We start from the raw sequence: 18,569 nt of genomic DNA on the forward strand, positions 1-18,569 counted from the left end.
GCCTGAGGCCCACCGTGTGGGAGAAGCAAGGAGAGCCACGGGGGACTCAGGAAGGCTTTCCGGGAAGTGACACGATGATGAGCGGAATTTCTACACGGAAGGGAATCCAGGGGAAGGAATCATGCGGGGAAAGACTGAGAGGAGAGAAAATGCAGGGTATGATCTGGAGGGGGGGAAAAAAGTAGAAAACAGGCTGGGAGGCAGGGGTTGGCAACTGGCTCCAGCTTGGGGCGGGGCATAGGGGTGGGCATCTGAGCCCTACTTCGACGGCCCCGGGCCCCAAGTGGAGAGAGTGGGGCGACGGACGTTTGCGTCCCTCCAATCAGTACGCGTGTGATCGGTGTGGTGTCTCGCTCATGGGTGGGAGCAATGCGCCCTCCCCTCCCACCACGGGCCAGACTCGGCACCCCAGGGCGGCCTCTCCCTACCCCGCCCCCGGCAGTGCGGGCCAGGCCGGGGCGGGCCCAGCCCCGGGTGTGGAGCAACGGACCCGAGGGGGATGAGTAACCCTTGGCTGCGGGCAGGCGCGGCCAGGCGAGAGCGTGCCAAATTCTGAGCCGACGATAACTCGGCCCGAGCGTCTGGGGTCGTGCCCGAGGGCCGGGAGGGGCGCGGCGACCGCGCTCGGGGCGGATAAAAGGGCCGCGCGGGGCCGGAGCCGTTTTCTGAGCGCGGGGCCTGCGGCGCTCCTTGCCGGCGGGCGGCGCGCACCTGGGGCCACCGCACCGGGGCCGGACCGGCCGGGCGCACCGAGGCGGAGCGGGGCGCACCGAGGCAAACGCGCCGAGGGTGGGGGCATGGAGGCGGCCTCGTGCCCGCCGGCGGCCAGGCCGAGCCTGACCTCCATCTCGTCGGGGGAGCTGCGCAGCCTGTGGACGTGCGACTGCGAGCTGGCCCTGCTGCCGCTGGCGCAGCTGCTGCGCCTGCAGCCCGGCGCCTTCCAGCTGCGCGGCGACCAGCTCGTGGTGCCCGGGCCGGGGGAGCCGGCGGCCGCGCGCGGGGGCTTCAACGTCTTCGGCGACGGCCTCGTGCGCCTCGACGGGCAGCTCTACCGCCTCAGCAGCTACATCAAGAGGTGGGTGGCCTCGCCGCGCGCCCCGGCCCGCCGCCTGGTCCCCGCAGAGGCCTCCGCCCCGCTGCCGTCCCCGAGAGCCCTGGCTGGCCTCGCTTCCCGAGACCCGACCTGGACATCCCCTCCCATCCTTACGTGCCACTTCTAGATTTTTCTCATTGCTAACGTCACCCAGAGGTGCCTAGCTATCCCCTCCCTGGCTTTTCTGCCCTTTGCACTGACATTTTGCAGCCGCCGCTCGAAGCCGCCCAGGAGAGCATCAGGGCAGGCGCGTGGGGAGGGCAGGGCGGGGAGCGCATAACTGACGGATGATTTTCCCTTTCTGGCTCCTTAGCTGAGTCAGATGAACTCAAACTGGGGGCACACCCTTCCAGGTTTGTTTACAGAGGAGAGACACACTTCGGCTTTAGATTGTGGTAGGGGCAGGACGAAGATGCTCAATTCTGTGCACTACCAGCTTTATCCAGTGAGCTGATCCAGTGGAGAAGCCTGCAAAAATTCAAAGTTTCCCCTGTTTGGCCTCCCTTAGTTTTCAAAAAATAAATTAATTATCCATGGCTGAGAAGGGAACAAAGTCTGGTGAGGTCCAATCCAGGGCCATGTGGGCTGTCGTGTGGGCAGATAAGTTCTGGGAAAATAAGTGCAATGAATGTAGCTTCCAGGATCCTGGGGCAGAGCTTGGGCCAAGCTTAATTTGATGGAGGGTGCCCAGGATGTTTAACTGCTGTGGCCAAAGTGTCTGAAGCACTTCTTAGCAGACTTGGAGCCAACGGGATGGAGTCCATCCGTGAAGCAGGCTTTGATGCCACGGGGTAAAGGAGGCGGGAGCTCCACGCCTGATTCTACATGGCCTCCTGCCTCCAGAGGTCACCCTGTGCGTGAGAGTGAGCGTGTGCATGGGGCGGGGGGCCGGGGGCTCTTATATTCGTGCTGCAGAACTGAGTGCCCGGAAGCAGACAGTACAGTCTGGAGTTTGATTCAGAGATGAGTAAGCCGGCCAGCTATTAAGATGTAAAGCTTTGCTGCTTGGAAGGGCAGTGGCGCCGTGGCACCCTGTGGGTGGGATGGAGCCAGGAAGGGCAAGTAAACAAAATGAGATGGTTAAAATGCCTTCTTCAAAGCTGCTGGGAAAAACCTTGCTTTTCCACACAAGATAGTGAGGGCTTTGAGAGTCTGAAAAACCATTCCCCAGCAAGAATGTCTCTCTTTCTTAGTGAATTGAAAATTCCAACCCATAGGCAGGGGACTGTGGGAGGAATTGAGTTAGAATTCTGATTTGCAAAAATTTTAAAAGATGACTATTGTGTTTGAGAAAAGAATATGAAAATAAAAATGTCCAGAATTAATTGAAGTTGTAGGTTAGGCTTTTGAGAGCCACCTCCTCCAATCTTAGCAGACAGTGCTGCAAAATTTAAATGATTTTGAAGTCTGGTTGTTAAACTCTTGCTTTGAACACCTCCAACACAAAAGAAAGTTAAACAGCAGTGGTCCTCTGGCAGGTCAGAGTCCAGAATAGACAATGACCAGGTGATGCAGACCAGGATGCAAATGGGAATACACAAATACAAGGTTCTTGTTGTCTAAGCAATTTCGTGAAAATAGCAAGGAGCAGCTGAGAATAATTTGGGTGATGGTAGGAACAATCTGTCTTCCTCTCAGGGGACGTGTTAAGGCAGGGGAAGTAGGCTTTTATAGCTGGGTGTGAAGTCCTGAAGGATGACTTGGGGGGCACCTGGCCTGAATGGAGAGAGCCTTCTAGAAGGAGGGAAGATGATTGCGGACAACAGTGAGAGGTTTTGCCCTCATGGATCAGGAGGGAGGGGCCCATAGTTGGAATTCAGACGTCTGCAGTTGCTGCTCCTCACATCTCCAAATTTACCCAGCTGTCTTTGGGGATAGCATACAACTTCCTCTCTTAAAATAGTGCTCCAAAGCGGCAATTCAGTAATTCCTTCCTTCCCTTCCCCGCTTCCTTCCTTCCCTGCATAGGCTCTGGCCAGTTTTACTAGAGAATAATTGGCCTGATGTACTTTTTACCAGTCTATTCTGGCACACTTCTAAAGGTCACAGAACCACCTGGACCAATGACAGCCAGTGTGCATACTCTGTCGTCTTTCCTGCGTGCTGTGCCCGGTTCAATGTTATTGCCCTGTAGTGCTGGACACCGGTTTGGGCCGACGTGGCATAGGACTCTATTTCAGATTTCCTCGCCGTCGGGTGGTTTTGGCAAGGATGACCAGTTTTGCTTTGCTTTGAGTATCATCTTCAGAGGTGGCTTGTACCAAGCATCGACTTTCCGCTGTTCATAATCAGTTGGGGCCTAGAGTTGATGGACTCTAGCAACTTTTGCCTCTTCTTTTTGGCCACTATATTCCTGCCTTAGGTGTGGGACAGCCCCCATCCAAGAGCAGCCGCCGAGATGGCTGGGGAGCAAGGAAGACAAAGTGATGATTCGTAATCACTTGGGACCATTGAGCTTTTGAGAGTCATGTTAGACCTTGCCCCCAGAAATGTAGATATGCACCCAGTGTCGCTGGCTGTTCAAGTAGTTTATGAGGTGCTTGGATTGAGGGTAAGAATCCTTCTCTATTTTTTTTTTTCATTCAACAAACATTTTTGGTGTGGGATAAGCCCACAGTGTAAGCAGGATTTCTTTTCTTGGCGTCAGAAGTGTGTGCTGTGGCTTTGATGAGGTCCTTTCCCAAGGAACCCCAAGGGACTGAGAGCTACTCACCCTGACATTTATATGATTCACTCTCTCAGACAGCAAGAGGATGATTCGGTGGTTCCGCTTACTCCAGCTTTTCTTCTGATACCAGAACATTTTTCTAGATACATACCTGAATAACCCTAGGGAAACCTGGGGTTGTGGGAAGGTTTAGTGATGGCCACTAAGAGCTTTAAAGCTCCTGAGACCCTGCTTTAAAAATGTTTGTCCTATTTTGGGGGATTTATGGCAATATCTTTATTGTTTTTCTTTTCTTTCAAGCTCAGGATATCCATCCGTGTAACAAACACAGCCTGCTCAGGATAACACACACACACACACACCCCTACCTTTTTTCCTATAATGCAGCCTCTTGTGGAGGTGTAATGGCAAACCTTTGGCAAGGAGGAGGTCGAATTCCTTCTTTTCAGTGGTCCCCTCGCTTGCAAGAGGCTGCTTGGGTAATAAAAATAATCACGGCAATCATAATGGTGGCTGCTGATGTTGACTTGAGTCCCAGGAATGGTGTGAAGTATTTCACAGCTATTATCTCATGGAGGCTTAGAAGTCGGCACTTTGCTTGTTTCCCCTTTTTACAGACGAGGAAATTAGGACGCAGAGAGATGAAGTAATTGACCTGAGTAAGAGGCTGCCGAGCGGGAGAGCCAGGCTTGTCCGTTGCTCTGTCTGACTACAAAGCCCGTGCTTTCAGCAGACTGCCGCGGACCTGAAATAATCCTAGCTCACTATGGACAGCAGCAGCTTCCTCGTAAATTTCCGGGGTCTACAGATAAATAACTGGAATTGCATTAGCCAGTGCGCATCTTATATAATCAGCCTAAAAGAGGAAGTAAATCCAGTGGTTTTAAGGAAACCGCTAAAACCAGAGACGTGACCTGCTCCTGCCCATGTCCCACCAGTGTTAGGGACAATCACACTCACTTTGAAGTCAGCCCCTGGGGCAGAGTGCAGGGGGAAGGGTAGGATGCTGACGGGGGTAGAGTGAGGCCTCCGAGGAAGGGCTGGAACATGCTTTGATCTTCGCTGGGCGATGTCTCGCCTCCACCCGTGGTGGGAAGTGCCTGGACTCTGTCTGCCTGCCCAGTCCCGGGCCAGGCCCAAAGTGACCCTGACTATAGGCTGGAAGCTGGGGAAGCGGCCGCGGTTCCATAGGTAGCACGTGGCGTTGTCACCCTTGCTGCTGCTGCACTCAGCGAGCTCTGTCCTGTCCTTGTGACTGCTCTTTTGCCTTGGTCCTCCTGTCTGAGTCTTGGATCTGGTGACCTGCCCAGGACAGCATCCCCTTAACAGGACACACAACGATAATGATGAAGTCATAATCATTCGTGTGTTGCGCTATGACTCTGATGAGATTCCGTGTAGACTAAGCGTGGACGAGTGTGGGGGCCAGGCTGGGGCTGCCTTGGTTTGAATCCTGGTTCTGCTGCTTGGTAGCTGAGTGACTTAGAAAAGTTACTTAATCTCTGTGACTCAGTCTCCTCAGCTGTGAAATGGGGAAAATAATACCAACGGCCTTATAGGGTTGTTGTTGAGAGTTGAAATCTATAAAGTCCTTCAAACAGTTATTGGCACATACTGATCACTTGACAATTGTTAGCTTATGTTGTTAAGCAGCCCCATAAGCCAAGTGCTTTCACACCCATTATGGAATCTTTCAGCCACCTCACTGGAGGCCTTTTGTTAGCCAGATTTTACAGGTGAGTAAATGAATCTCAGAGAGGTTAAAAAACTTACTGTGTTCACAGAGACAGAAATCAAACCCAGATCTGGTGATTCAACAGCCACGAGCCATTGCTGCCTTCTCTCCTGCCTGCCTTTCTCGGGAGCCTTGCTTGGGGCTTCCAGCCACACTCTGGTCTACTTCCTGCTCTCAGTTCACCTGGTCCAATTGCCTGGATGTGGTCCCCCACAGTCCCCAAGGCTTGGCTAAGCCATGACTCCTCCTGGGGTCCCCATCTCCCCTTCTTTTGTCCAACCGTAGGCGGTGTGTTTGGATTGACACACGCTCGCTCTCCTAGTGCCTGTCTCAGCGCAGTGAATGGTTCTAAGGCTGGGCCCTTCCCCCTTCTTATTTAAATAAGTAGGACATGACTCCATGGAGCGTGGACACACGAGTGCAGAGACCTCTGCATCCCTCGGGCGTTTGTACCTCTGAATGATTAACTAGTTTGTAAGCCTCTGACTGGCAGGGTCCATGTCTTGAACCAGTGCTTCTCAACCTTTAAATAAGCTCACAAGTGTCCTGAGGAGCTTGATAAAATGCAGGTTTTAGATGGAATAAAACTGGGGAGGGGCCCGGATACTGCAGTTTCACAAGCTCCCAGGTGGTGCCAGTGCTGTTGGCCCAGTGATCACACTTTAGGCAACAAGGTCTTAGACATCTGTGATTTCCTACTGAAATGGTGCATTTTCTTATCTGTCTCCCAATAGACTATATGCTTATTGAAAGCAAGACTGTTTTCTTTCTCATCTTTGTGTCCCCAGAGCCCAGCACGTGGCAGGTAATTAGCAGATGTTTATTGCATGAGCGAATACGTGAGTGAATCATTCTTTGTCCCATCACAGTGTTTCACACGCACTGAGCATCAGTAATTGACAAATGAATAAATGACTGAACATGTGTATCCTTGATTCAAGTCACAGACATTAGAGTGATAAATCTGAAAATTTTGATTGATTTCACCAGAAGAAGGAGGGAAGGAAGTGAAAGAGAAGGAAGTGTCTGAGAGCTTAGGGTGATGCTCTGCATAATGCTACCAAGTTCACAGTGGAAACACAGCAGGGCCATCCTGCTTGCTCCCAAGGGCAGAAGGTCCCTGCTCAGTGTCCCAGCAAAGCATTCTGGAAGCTGTGAGCGATTTCTGGCCTTCTACACGAGGACTATTGCAGTATGGGCTCCTCTTTTCTCTGCTCCACTCTATATTTCGTCAAGCGAACACACCCATGCACACCCCCTCAGATGGAAGCCATGGGTTTGAATTCTTATTTGTCGTTGATCATTAGATTGTCAGAGCCCAGGGAAATTTGGAGCAGCTTTTCAGATCATGCTAGAGATGATGTGAAATCTGAAGGAAGCTCTGGAGAAAGTTGGGTATTTTAGATGGTGGGCAATCTTTCAGCCACTCCTGATTTGCTAGAAGCAAAAATACGGAGTTCTTTCTTGGTCTCATCTTTCAGATATTGCACTTGTTAAGCTGTTCCCTTTAGTCTTCCAAACGGAAAAGATGAGGAAAGAAATCGAAGCAAGGAAGGAGAAACTCTTGCTCCTTTATTTTTCAGATATTCCTGTTGTCCTCGTTACCTGTTAACTCAGATGAACACAGCCCTGGTTGTGCGTCACAAGTTTACAAAACGTCACCCTATGGTCAGCAAAGTTGGCCAGGATTAAAGACGCTAGTAACATTTGTTGAGCACCTACTGTGGGTCCAGGTACTTATGTCTATGTTACTTGTGCTGCATTCAGTCAACAAATAAAGGCAATGCTGTTATCCCTTTTACAGATGAGGGCAGAGGTCAGACGGGTTAAGTCACTCACTCAAGGTCATAGTGAGTTGTGGCTCTGGGACTGAGTTCCCACAGCTGGTCAGTTAGGACACGAATTAGATCTTCTTATTTTGACTCACTATACTTTCCACCACATGGTTCTGCCTTTCAATCTTTGGATTGAAGCCAGGCATAGAAAGTTTCAGCCTAGAAGCATTTTGGGGCCAGGGTGAAAGCATTGAAGAAGTGGGACTTTAAAGGAAGTATCTTTAACTGCTTGCTTTTCATCCCTAACGATAACTTCAGCAAATATAATAAATATCCAGTACACAGAAGCACTATTTGCATTAGTAATTCAGAAATAGGCACATTTAAAGATGAAATAACTAGGGGGCTGGCCTTGTGGCCTAGTGCTTAAGTTCAGCGTGCTCCACTTTGGCAGCCCAGGTTCCGTCCCCAGGTGTGGACCTACTCCTCTTGTCAGCAGCCATGCTGTGGCAGCGGCTCACATACAAAATAGAGGAAGATTGGCACAGATGTTAGCTTAGGGTCAATCTGTGAGATTTAACAACTAGGTCCTAAATCTTTTTGTATTTTAGTGACTTACATATCCAAATTTTACAACAGTGAAGTCCAGAGGAATGCTCACATTTATTTATTTCACTGGAATTTTGAGGTGTTTAACCCTTGGACCATTACTGGGAGGCTGGGAATGGATGAATTATGGAGGTATTGCTTGTTTGTGACCTGGTTTAAAAAGAGAGTTTATTAAGTAGGGATCTCGCCACAGTCCCTTGTCTGTAAATGCTGTTATCAGAACCCTCATATAAGCAACACTTTCATACATCTGTGGCACAGTGATAGCTGACATGCTCTGTGATGGTGTTTACAGCCCTGTTAAGATGCTGAAAGTGCCTCTAAGTCCTCAAAGGAAGGTTAAATTATGTTGAGCACAGTCTTATTATTCAGGGCATCTTCTTAAATTCACACTCTAAAGGGGTGACTCATGAATAGGTTATGCATTAAACTCAATATGGGCCTATCCAGAAGCCCCCGCCCCACCCAGTCCCCCTTCTCTGATCACGCCAAGTCACAGCTACTTCAGCTCAATCCTGTTCACAAAAGTCTTCCACAGGATTCTGGGGAAAACGGGTTATTTTCCCAACTCATTTCTGAGTTGAGATTTTTGTCTTTTTCTTACTGATGATACCTCCAATCATATGTCAGTTGATTTTGTAGACAGAGTCAAGTTCTGCACTGTCATTTGTGTCATCAGACTAGTAATCAAAACTAGAGATTTTCTGGATGCACTGGACCCAAACGCCATTTGCACGCCCTGGAGAATGACAGTCAGACTGTGGATATTGAGAGAGCTGAGGAATCGCCTTGAGGAAAATATTAAACGCTTAAATGGCTCTAAATTAACTCCGTGATAAACAAGTGGGAGAATGTAAAGATCTGCCCTGGATGGATCAGGGTACCTGACGCCCACCGGCAGCACACGTCTATCTTTTTGATGTTTCCCCCCATCAGACTTCTTTTGCTACAAGAACTTTCTTCCCACTTCCTCCCTCTGCATCTCTCCTGCACCCCTGCAACCACAGAACTCATCCCCACCCCTGCCACTCTTGCCTGCCTGCACCAGGTCCTTGGCTGCTGAAGAGATGGATGGCAGAGTGAGTGGGAGAGCACAGGGGAAGCCCAGCGCCGCCACCCTTCTACTAACCCCCACCCCCTAGGTGCTGAGATCCTCAGATGTGAGAAGGCACATGTGGATGCCCACCTGGTGCCCGGCATATAATTGGCGCTTAAGGAACATTGTTGAATGAATGAATGAGATCGAATGAACCCAGCAAATGGTGGGTCCTTCTCCTTCCTTCACTGCTTCCTTTCTCCAGTAGTTTTTGGCCGTTGGTCAATTGGGACAATTGCTGATCGGGAACACAGTGCCACTCCCCCTCAGTTGCCCCACCTCACCCCATTCTCACTCCACATGGTTGTGCCCAGGTGAGGGGGAAGGCAGGGGTGGGGGAGGAGATGAAGGAGGACCATACAAACCCCGTCTGCAGTAGCTTACCCAGCCCATCCCCCAGGTCCTGCACCCCTTCTCCATTCCAGCCTCCTCTCCTTGCTGCTGTCCTCCTCAGCCACACCCCTGAACATCACCTGCATCCCTTTCCATCTCTGGAAAGTGCCAGCCCTGTGTCCTCCCTCCCACCCCTGGACCAGCCTGCTAGCCACCCCCAGTGCCCAGGTTGGGAGGTGGAGACCACATTAAAAGCCTGGGGAAATGGAAGGCAGGAAGCATTTAGAGGCTCCATCAGGGGTCAGGTTTTAAAAGCTCTCAAAATCAGGTCTGACAATCCCAGAAAAAAGATAATGACACAGATTTCTAAGAAACCAAGGTGGGAGAAAGAGAGCAGAAGCTGTGTTTTTGTGACTCCAGGGTAGATACTCTCCCACATGCTCTTGACCCATGCCTGGGTCGTGGTCTTGTGTACTGGCCCCTCTAAGCACGTTGTGGCAAGTGGGCTCCAGGGAGGGAGGCTGAGAGGACTGTGTGGCCACAGCTCCCTGCAGTGGGGCTCTCTCCAAGGCTGTTATTTTCATGTCAGGCACTGGAAGGACAACAAGCCAGAAAGAAACACTCAAGCTGTCTCTGCCCATGACTAGATCTAAGAAGCAGACACTCTGCGGTGTAGCACAAGCAGCCGTGCTAGCAGCCAGGCCAGCCTGTTCACTCGTGCAGATGCTCACAGCTGTGCCCGTGGGTGGGGAACCAGGTCCGTGTCAAAGAGGGACTGTGGCAGGAGCACCAGCCTGCTGATTGCGTTCAGCCTGCCCATGGCCATGTGGCATCTGAGATTAGGTTTGGTTAGAAAATTAGCCACTTCTTGAAGGAAGCTAATTTGTTCATGGATCTGTCTTTTTATCGACCGTGTAAGCAGAGACAGAGGACTGCTTGGAAAATTTGTAGAGTAGGAAGAGAAAGTGGATGTGCTGGATGACAGAGTCAAATGCAAAAGATCTTCCCAGGCTGGAATCATGAATGAAAACCCAGGAAGATAAATTTAATAGGGCCCTGGGCAGAAGTCCAACATTAGTTTAGTTTTGTTTTTTTAATTGCACAAGCTCAGGATCAGAGAGATGAGAACTAGTTCATATGAATATTGATTGATTGTGTAATCCATGGAGGGGGCTGGGTTTATTTTGGGATTTGAGAAAGGAAGAGGGAAAGAGAAGGAAAGGAAAATTTCAGACCCACCAGTAAGGCGGGATGACTGCACTGGAGAAGACCCAGCTAATTCTACATATTGAGTGGAATTCATTCTCAGCCCGGAGAGACATAGAGCCCTCATAGCTTCAAATGAACTCATACAGCCCAACAGATAGATGTATTAGTCATCATCTGGTAAAAGTTGCCTCTGAGGGCCAGGCATTAGTGCCAGGCCACCCCAAGGACAATGACCTCCTTTAGGTTACATGCTCATCTCTCAGCTGACCAGGGGAGGGGCACATGGTACAAAATATGGCTGCCTCTGTATGGACACATTTCAGGAGACTTCCGTCATAGGATCTGTGGACACAGCAGGGCCCTGTCCAGCACATCCCCTTCCTGACTTAGATGGGAAGGTACATTACTTTGCAATTATCTCTGCTTTTTTCATAGATACGTGGAACTGACCAACTACTGTGATTATAAAGACTACAGGGAAACTATATTGAGCAAACCAATGCTCTTCTTTATTAATGTACAGACCAAAAAAGACCCCTCAAAAGGTAGGTATATAAATATTTTTGGTTTGGTTCTGCCTTGCCGGGCTGTGGACTGTGGCCTGCTGATGAGGCAGAAGTGGGGCATGGAGAAAGCAGGGTGGAGGCCAGCTTGTGGCGAGGCTGTGAGGGAGAAGCCTGGTGTGTAAGCCGTCTGAAGCACAGCACAAGCCTGCAGCACAAGCCCCTAAATGAGCACAGGGCAGCAGCCATCTGTCTCTGGGCTTTGTTTTCTACTTCCTGTCTAGGCAGGAAGTGATTGGACGTTCTGAGCCTGCAGGTGTTGCAAAAATGGCTGGAGTCGTGCAGATGATGATATATAATACTATCTACCACATAGCAAACACTTGCGTATTCGAGGCTAGCTCTAACGTCATTAACTGGCACAACGACCCTGTAGGGCTCATCACCCCAAGGGGAACCCTTGTGAGCATGACTGTAGGTGCTGTTAACAGTTGTGCTGGGACAAAGGTGTGCTCTGGGACTGACTCAGCAAGCCAGGAGGCAGGGTCGTCCTACCTGTGATGGACTTACACTATCCTCATTTTATAGACGAGGAAACTAAGATAAAGAAAATAAACAGCAGTTGTAGGTGCTTTTCTATTTCATGCTGTGGCCTTTGAATTTCAGTTTTAGACACATCTCTCTATCGTTTCTTCCAAGAAATCCCATTAGCTGATAACAACTATGTTAGCTCAAATTCCAATGCGAAAAGACCTCAATTTCCCTTTCTTCCTCCTGCTCCGAGTAATATGTGGGGAAAGTCTTGGGCAGAGTGTTCTGTGATAGAGGTAGACTTTCTTAAACTTACTTCTAAATATTCTTGAAATGAGTCCAAGGTAATAAGAAATGATCTACAAATGCCAAATAGATTTCCTCAAACATTCGCTCTCATTCAGATTCGTGGAGCCGGTTCTCTGCTCCTTTCATTCAGAATCGTTCCGAGCCTCTGCTCACTTCATAACTCACAGTCACGATGCTCTCTCGGCAGGAGGAGCCGGGAGCAGAACGCAGGGTAACGAGTGATGCTCGTTAGAATGCCTGAGCCCTGCTGTTACCTGGCGTGTTGACGGCCAGAAAGCAGAGCGTTCTCCAAGACTGTAATTCACAGATTACCAAGCACCCTTCCTGCGTCGTCCATCTCAGGAGGAATCTTAAGAAAGAACAAGAGACCCCTCCATTTTACCATTTTAATGAAAGTGCAGGGAGTGGTACAAGGAGGTATTTGCAAGTGGCCTACAAAAGGTACACAGTTGTGTGACAACTGTTGTGGAAGGAGGGGTGGAAACCCAGTACTCGTTAAGTGTGAGGAAAGCCAGGAAATGAAGAGATTCTATGATACAGGAGCTTAAGATAGTCAAGTTGAAATTATGAAAATTGTGATTAAGGCAATGCGTTCAGCCCCGCTGCTATCCTAAACTGCACTTTTGTGCAAATTGGAAAAAGCCACCATTAACTCAAAACAATTTACTAACCCTTCCCAGAAGTTTGTCATGATAAATATACAAATAAACGATGTCTGTGAATGTGAAAGGCTTCCTCTAGAGTTGTGTAGTGCACAACCTGCCCAACCGTTACAACTGTGGAGTGTGGCAGCGCTGAGTGAGCCTAAAGGTCTTGGTTTCCTTTGTGTGAAAGTTAATTCAAGGTATCAAATAACTTGCTTGCCTTATTTATCTCTTATCTCAAAGAGGATATGGAGTAGTGTATATCTAAAGGGCCTAAAAAATCATTTGGGAGAAAGGAAAACAGGGGTAGGAAAAATAAGATGAATAAGGTTAGTGCAAATGTTAGTTCAAAATGTATTCCTCAAGGATGCAACGCTTGTTATTGGTGGACCACGGGTTTGACGCTCAAAGCCAATGCAAAATGTTCAGCTCTCAGAATCACACAATGGCTGGTCCATGGCCTTTAAACAGTGGGTGGCAATCTATGCTACGTGTCTCCCTGGAAGAAGTACTTGGTAATTAAGGCCACGGAGCTTCATTCCGGGGGCTGGAAAAGTCAAGAGGTTGTTGGTTAATAATATTTCAAATTTCTTAATGAGTAAACAGCCTTCTCTTTGCTTAGGTTATATAGAGTTGGACTTAAGGGATTACCAAAAAATCCCAAAACAAACAATAACAACAAAAACAACTGTCTGCCAGGACAGAGACATGGGATTATTGGAACAAGGGGAGCCACTTCCCCTCCCACCGGGGATTGTGTGGGGTAGGGCGTGGAGGAGAACCAATCCGAGTCGCCTTGATCCTTGGGACCCTCAACTAGCCCTTTGGCAGAACGAATGCCAGGTCCCTGGGGAGGATGGGGAGAGATGGGAGGGACGGGAAAGGAATGGGGCCGCCTCCTTCCCTGGACTTTGCTGATTTTCTGCTTTGCAAATAAGGAAATGCTAGTGAGAGCCAAGCTGCAGTTAAATATCCAGCAAGGCAGTGACATGAAAACCAGCCATCTCAATTTTTTACTTTAGCTCTCCATGCTGGGTGCCCGCGGTGGAGGCTCAGTTCTCCTCTGTGATAATTATAGAATGGAACTTTCGGTTTCCGAGATGCAACTGAGTGACAAACTGCAGCCTTGGGGGAGCCAATTTTCTAACCTACTTTTACAACATCCCAGAGCTTCTTTCAAACCTGCAAAATTCTCAGAAACGTTTCTAGAAATCTGGCTAGGCTTTGTAGTGGGGGTGTCAGGGAGCGGCTAGGGAAGTTATAAGTGAATAAACTCTCCAAATAAGATGGGACTCGCTGCTTTATCAAATGTTAGGAAGCATGGTTATGTCACATGTGCACGCTTCTTTTTGAATTCTGCTTCCTAATTTCTAGAAAGGACGTATGCGTTTCTTGTGAACACAAGGCACCCCAAGATAAGAAGACAGATAGAGCAAGGGATGGACATGGTCATTTCCTCAGTGATTGGAGAAAGCTACCGGCTTCAGGTAAGCTTCCACCTGTCTGAATCCAGAGCTGCCAACCGCACGGAAAGGGGTCTGTGCGTTTCATGCAAGGACCCAAACCCCGGAGCTTGTCTTAACTTAATTGTACCCAGACATCTAAGTTCTCTATTACTCCAATATCACTACCAACAAAATGAAGTGTCTAGCAACTTCTTAGAAATGGGGTAAGAATCAGTGTGAATTTGACCAAGCAGTTGAAGGCCTTTGGATGGTATATGGTGCAAATGCAAAGGTCTGTTTAAGAAAAATAAAGGCAACAGTTAAAAAAATATCTGTCAGAGTGAAAGAGAAGTAAGAGGTGTGATACTTTGGATATTTGGGCAGTTAATTCTATAATATAATCCTATAATAATATGTAATTCTAGAATATAACATTATAGTTCTATCCGTGAAATTAATTAAATGCTTCCCTCTCTTTCAGTTTGATTTTCAAGAGGCGGTAAAGAATTTTTTCCCTCCAGGAAATGAGGTGGTTAATGGAGAAAATCTGAGCTTTGCGTATGAATTCAAAGCGGATGCATTATTTGATTTCTTCTATTGGTTGGGGCTCAGCAATTCCACTGTAAACGTGCATGGAAAAGTTCTGAATTTGTCAAGTACAAGCCCAGAAAAGAAGGAAACAATTAAATTATTTCTGGAGAAAATGAGTGAACCTTTAATCCGAAGGAGCAGTTTCTCTGACCGAAAATTCAGCGTAACTTCCAGAGGTATGTTAACCGTTCTCCAGTACCTGAGGAAGGGGATTAAATAACAGTGTAGAATAAAGCCAGGGGAGGAGAGTGCATCAATTGAAAAGGCAAGGCCTCTTGATAAAGGGGAAATATCACATAATTCAGAAAGTAGGAAGTAGGAAATGTCTGCTACCAAAAAGAAATATAACACCTTTTCCTTTTAGGCTTCCAAAAGTTTTCTGGCATAGCAGTTATATTGTGCAGCACACCAAGAAAATAATTTTACAATGTATCGTTAATTACATATTAATACTCATTCAAATATTAATAATTTAAATATTCTGAAGGAATCATGGTTTCCTGATGTGCGTATTCTGGGCAGCAGAATGTTAATTAAAAGTTCAGTTCGGGGAGGAGTCTGCATGGTCAAGATGTCTACCTTTAACAATATTTGAAAGAGTTCCCCTGAGTTTGTAAGACCACAAAAGAATAACTCCCGAGAATGCTTCACTTAGCAAGCTGTGGATTATGTAGGGTGGGTTCTAGACTATAACAGCCAGCGCCGCCTCCCGAGGAGCTGGCGAGACATCTCAGTCCCGTGTGGCTTGATATCAGTGGAGTCTCGTCTGGATTTCTCTTCTGCTACCCGGTCTCTGTCCGTGCTGGGCTGGGCTGAGAAAGCAACTTCCTTGAACCAGGACTCTGGCTGCTAATTGCAAAAACAAAACTAAAAACAAACAAACACCAGTCGCTATGAACTTGCAGTTTTCAAAAAGTTCAGATGTAAAACAGAGTCTTCATTCTGTTTAATGACAGTTGTTGCTTTCTTTCAACGTTTATAGCAAAAATGCTTACTCCTAGCTATTTCTTATGGAAGTAGTCTGTCTGTCTGTGTCTCCCTCCTCCGCTCCCCCTGTCTCCTTCCTACTCCCCCCGCCGCCCCCACTCTCTCTCCCTCCCTCCACATTGCCTTCTGTGTCTGGATGTTCCTTACGCAGATGCCTTTGTGCTTTGCTCCACTGCAGTCATGTGGGGGGATTATCTGCTGATCCTTTTAAGGGAAGATTAACTTGCCCAGTTGGGGCAAGGTTGCAGATGCCCAGTCCTTCCTGGGACACCCCTCCAGCCTCACCCACTGGCTGCAGCAGCCTGGGCAGGGTTTTACTGTTTCACATTGCTCACCCTCGGTCGTGAAGGCTGCCTGGGGTGTCTACCGCCATCCTGGGGACACAAGGAGCATGTGAAGTCGGGCAGTGCTTCCTTTCAGGTTTACCCTCAGCCAGCCCTGGGGCCACCTCCACTGTAGAGTGCTGGGGAAGGATTCTTCTAGGCTGACCTGAGCTGTCAGTCAGTGTGCACTGTAGATGGCGCAGCCGGCTTGCATCAGCTGCCTTGGCAGGCAGGCTGAGCCTGGCCTCCACAGCTCCGCCCTGGTGACACAGTTAGCCCAGCTCCACCTGATTCTCCAAAACTGACCTCTGTCCTAGGCATCTACTCCCTGGATCGGGGCCTTTGTTCATGAAATGAGAAAGAGTGTGTGCAGCTTCCTGTAAAGCCACTCCAGCCCATGGAACAGCCAACGACCACCCATGTCGTACTGGCAAACAGAAAGCAGCACATTTCTCTTTAGCTGTTTGAGTGTCTCTGAGGAAGCCAGGATTCTCTATTGATCATTGAATTGGTTACCTAGCATGTCGTGTGAGTTTTAAAGGCACTGTTGGGTTTTCGTTTTTGTTTTCTCAGGGATGCTAATAATGCATGCCTTGTTTACTTTTTTTCAGGTTCAATAGATGAAGTTTTTAACTGCAATCTGTCACCCAGATCATCTATGACAGAGCCTCTTTTGGCAGAATTACCATTTCCAAGTGTTCTGGAATCCGAGAAGACACCCAACCAATGTATCTGATTGGACTGAACATTTTGCAGTTACTCCTGCACTCCAGGCCTCTGCCAGAACTGAGGGTCGAGGGGACTAGCAGGGGTGGGAGGCGGGCACTTCCACCTGCCTGTCGATCCCTCTGCCCCTCCCTGGAGTCTTCCTTGGCTGTGGGTGATGCCCTGGCAGGCCCGCTGCAGCTGACTTCAGGATGGGGGGGCTTCGGCCTCATGGCCTGGGAGGTATCCTCTCCTTTTAACACCTCTCCAAAGAGGCAGAGGGGGCGGCAGAGTCCTGCTACCCTGAGTGCTTTGCTTAGTACCCTGGCGTCCTGGGAGTTTTCCTGGCAGCTCTTACGGGAGCAATCTGACCTTCATAAATCAGGGTTTGGCCCTCCGCTTGGGACATCCTTGTCTGAACTCAAACCCAGCAAGCATGGGATTAGCAGTGCTGATCTCTTGCACACCTGGCTGGGCGAAAAGCCAAGGATGTCTTTCACTGGAAGGCAAGCATGTTCCTCATCCTGCCCATAGGATACCTTAGGAGAAACATTGGATGTAAGGGCTGTTGGAGGATTGGTCAGGTTGATAGGATGGTACCTCTGCCATCCACTGCCTGAAATTTCAACTCCCTTGGCCTCCCTCTTAACAAAGTGGCCTGTGTAGAAAGAGGCCAGGCGATGTGGTATCAAACAGTGACCGAGGAAGGATAATGTATACGGCAGTGTCCTCTTTATTGAAAGCACATTATGTCAGTTGGGTATTTTAAATAAGCTTTTAGCAATCCTAACACTAAAAGCAAAATAGAAGAAAGCTATAACATTACCATAATACATTGTTACATCAATACATTTTTCATCCCATAGCTACAATGGAATTCTTCAAAAAGGAAAAAAAAAATCATCCTATCTACATATAAGAACCTGCATGAATGAATTGCTGCATATGCTTATAATGAGGAAGATTTATAGGTCCTAAGTATAATTTTTCTATTCTTTTTAAAAATGTTCCTGTATTATACATTTTGATAGCACTACTGATTGTCCTTTCATTTATATTTGAAACGTTATGTACTATCTTTGTGCAATTAAAACTTTTCTTCACATTCAACGTAGACTCGATTAGATTTGTGGCCTAATGCCTCGGTCCTACCTTGGACCCATCTGTCCACTGTGGTTTGCAGGTGGGATATTTGCCTTGTAACTTACTGAATCACAATAAGAATTGTGATTTTCACAGCTACTTTCTCAAGATGAGCCTTTTGAAGAACAAGTCTATGAAGTGTTTGGAGAAAAGAAACAAAATTTGATACTGATCTTTCTGAAAAGGGGAATGCTCTTTAATAACAGAAGAGGATAATCATTTGTTATTTGACTCTGTGTGAAATGAAGAGTATTAACAATCAAACAAGTTTTACACCAGTGCAAAGAAACCTTAGGTGGATCTCAAATATTAAATGCTTCCCTAAGGAAATAGAAACTCTAGTCACAAAAATTGACAGAGAAGATTTTCTGAAAGTAATTGAGTGGAGAAAAACCATCAGCAATCATTTCAGGAATCGACTAAAGATCTGGAAGGTTTCTTTTATCTTTAAAAACGTTTCCAGTTGACTCAGACTGAATGCGTTCACTCATTCAATATTCGCTCGGCAAAGTCTTATCGACTGCCTATAAGGAAATATACACTGTGCTAACGTATTTTATTAGCAAATGTCACAAAGATGTGATATTGGGCAATCTTTAAAATTGGTGAAAAGTCTATTGGGGTGGATCTTCCTGGTAAAAGAGGCCTCAATCTGGGTCTAAATGTGGCCTAATTCAGATATTTTAACAGTTTAAGATCAATAGAAATCTATAGGGCAACAAAGACCTAAGCAATCTGTCCATTCATTCAGTTCATTCATTCATTCAACACATAGGATTAAGTGGCTACTGTGCGCAGTACACTGAGGTGGATACTGGTATATAAAGGTGCCTACAGCACAGCTCTTGCTTTCAAGGACCTTCCAGTCTT

At 47.8% G+C, this 18,569-nt stretch overlaps 1 protein-coding gene across 1 annotated transcript; it reads left to right on the forward strand.

Moving 5' to 3' along the window:
* Positions 1-537: 537 nt before the first annotated feature.
* Positions 538-17,666, forward strand: MEDAG (mesenteric estrogen dependent adipogenesis). The gene is made up of 5 exons (XM_023621480.2): positions 538-1,075; positions 10,954-11,063; positions 13,880-13,992; positions 14,432-14,717; positions 16,463-17,666. The coding sequence occupies exons 1-5, from the start codon at positions 798-800 to the stop codon at positions 16,585-16,587; spliced, it is 912 nt and encodes a 303-aa protein (XP_023477248.1). The 5' UTR covers positions 538-797; the 3' UTR covers positions 16,588-17,666.
* Positions 17,667-18,569: the final 903 nt, after the last annotated feature.

This window comes from Equus caballus, chromosome 17 (genome assembly GCF_041296265.1).
Source record: "Equus caballus isolate H_3958 breed thoroughbred chromosome 17, TB-T2T, whole genome shotgun sequence".
NCBI classification, from domain to species: domain Eukaryota; kingdom Metazoa; phylum Chordata; class Mammalia; order Perissodactyla; family Equidae; genus Equus; species Equus caballus.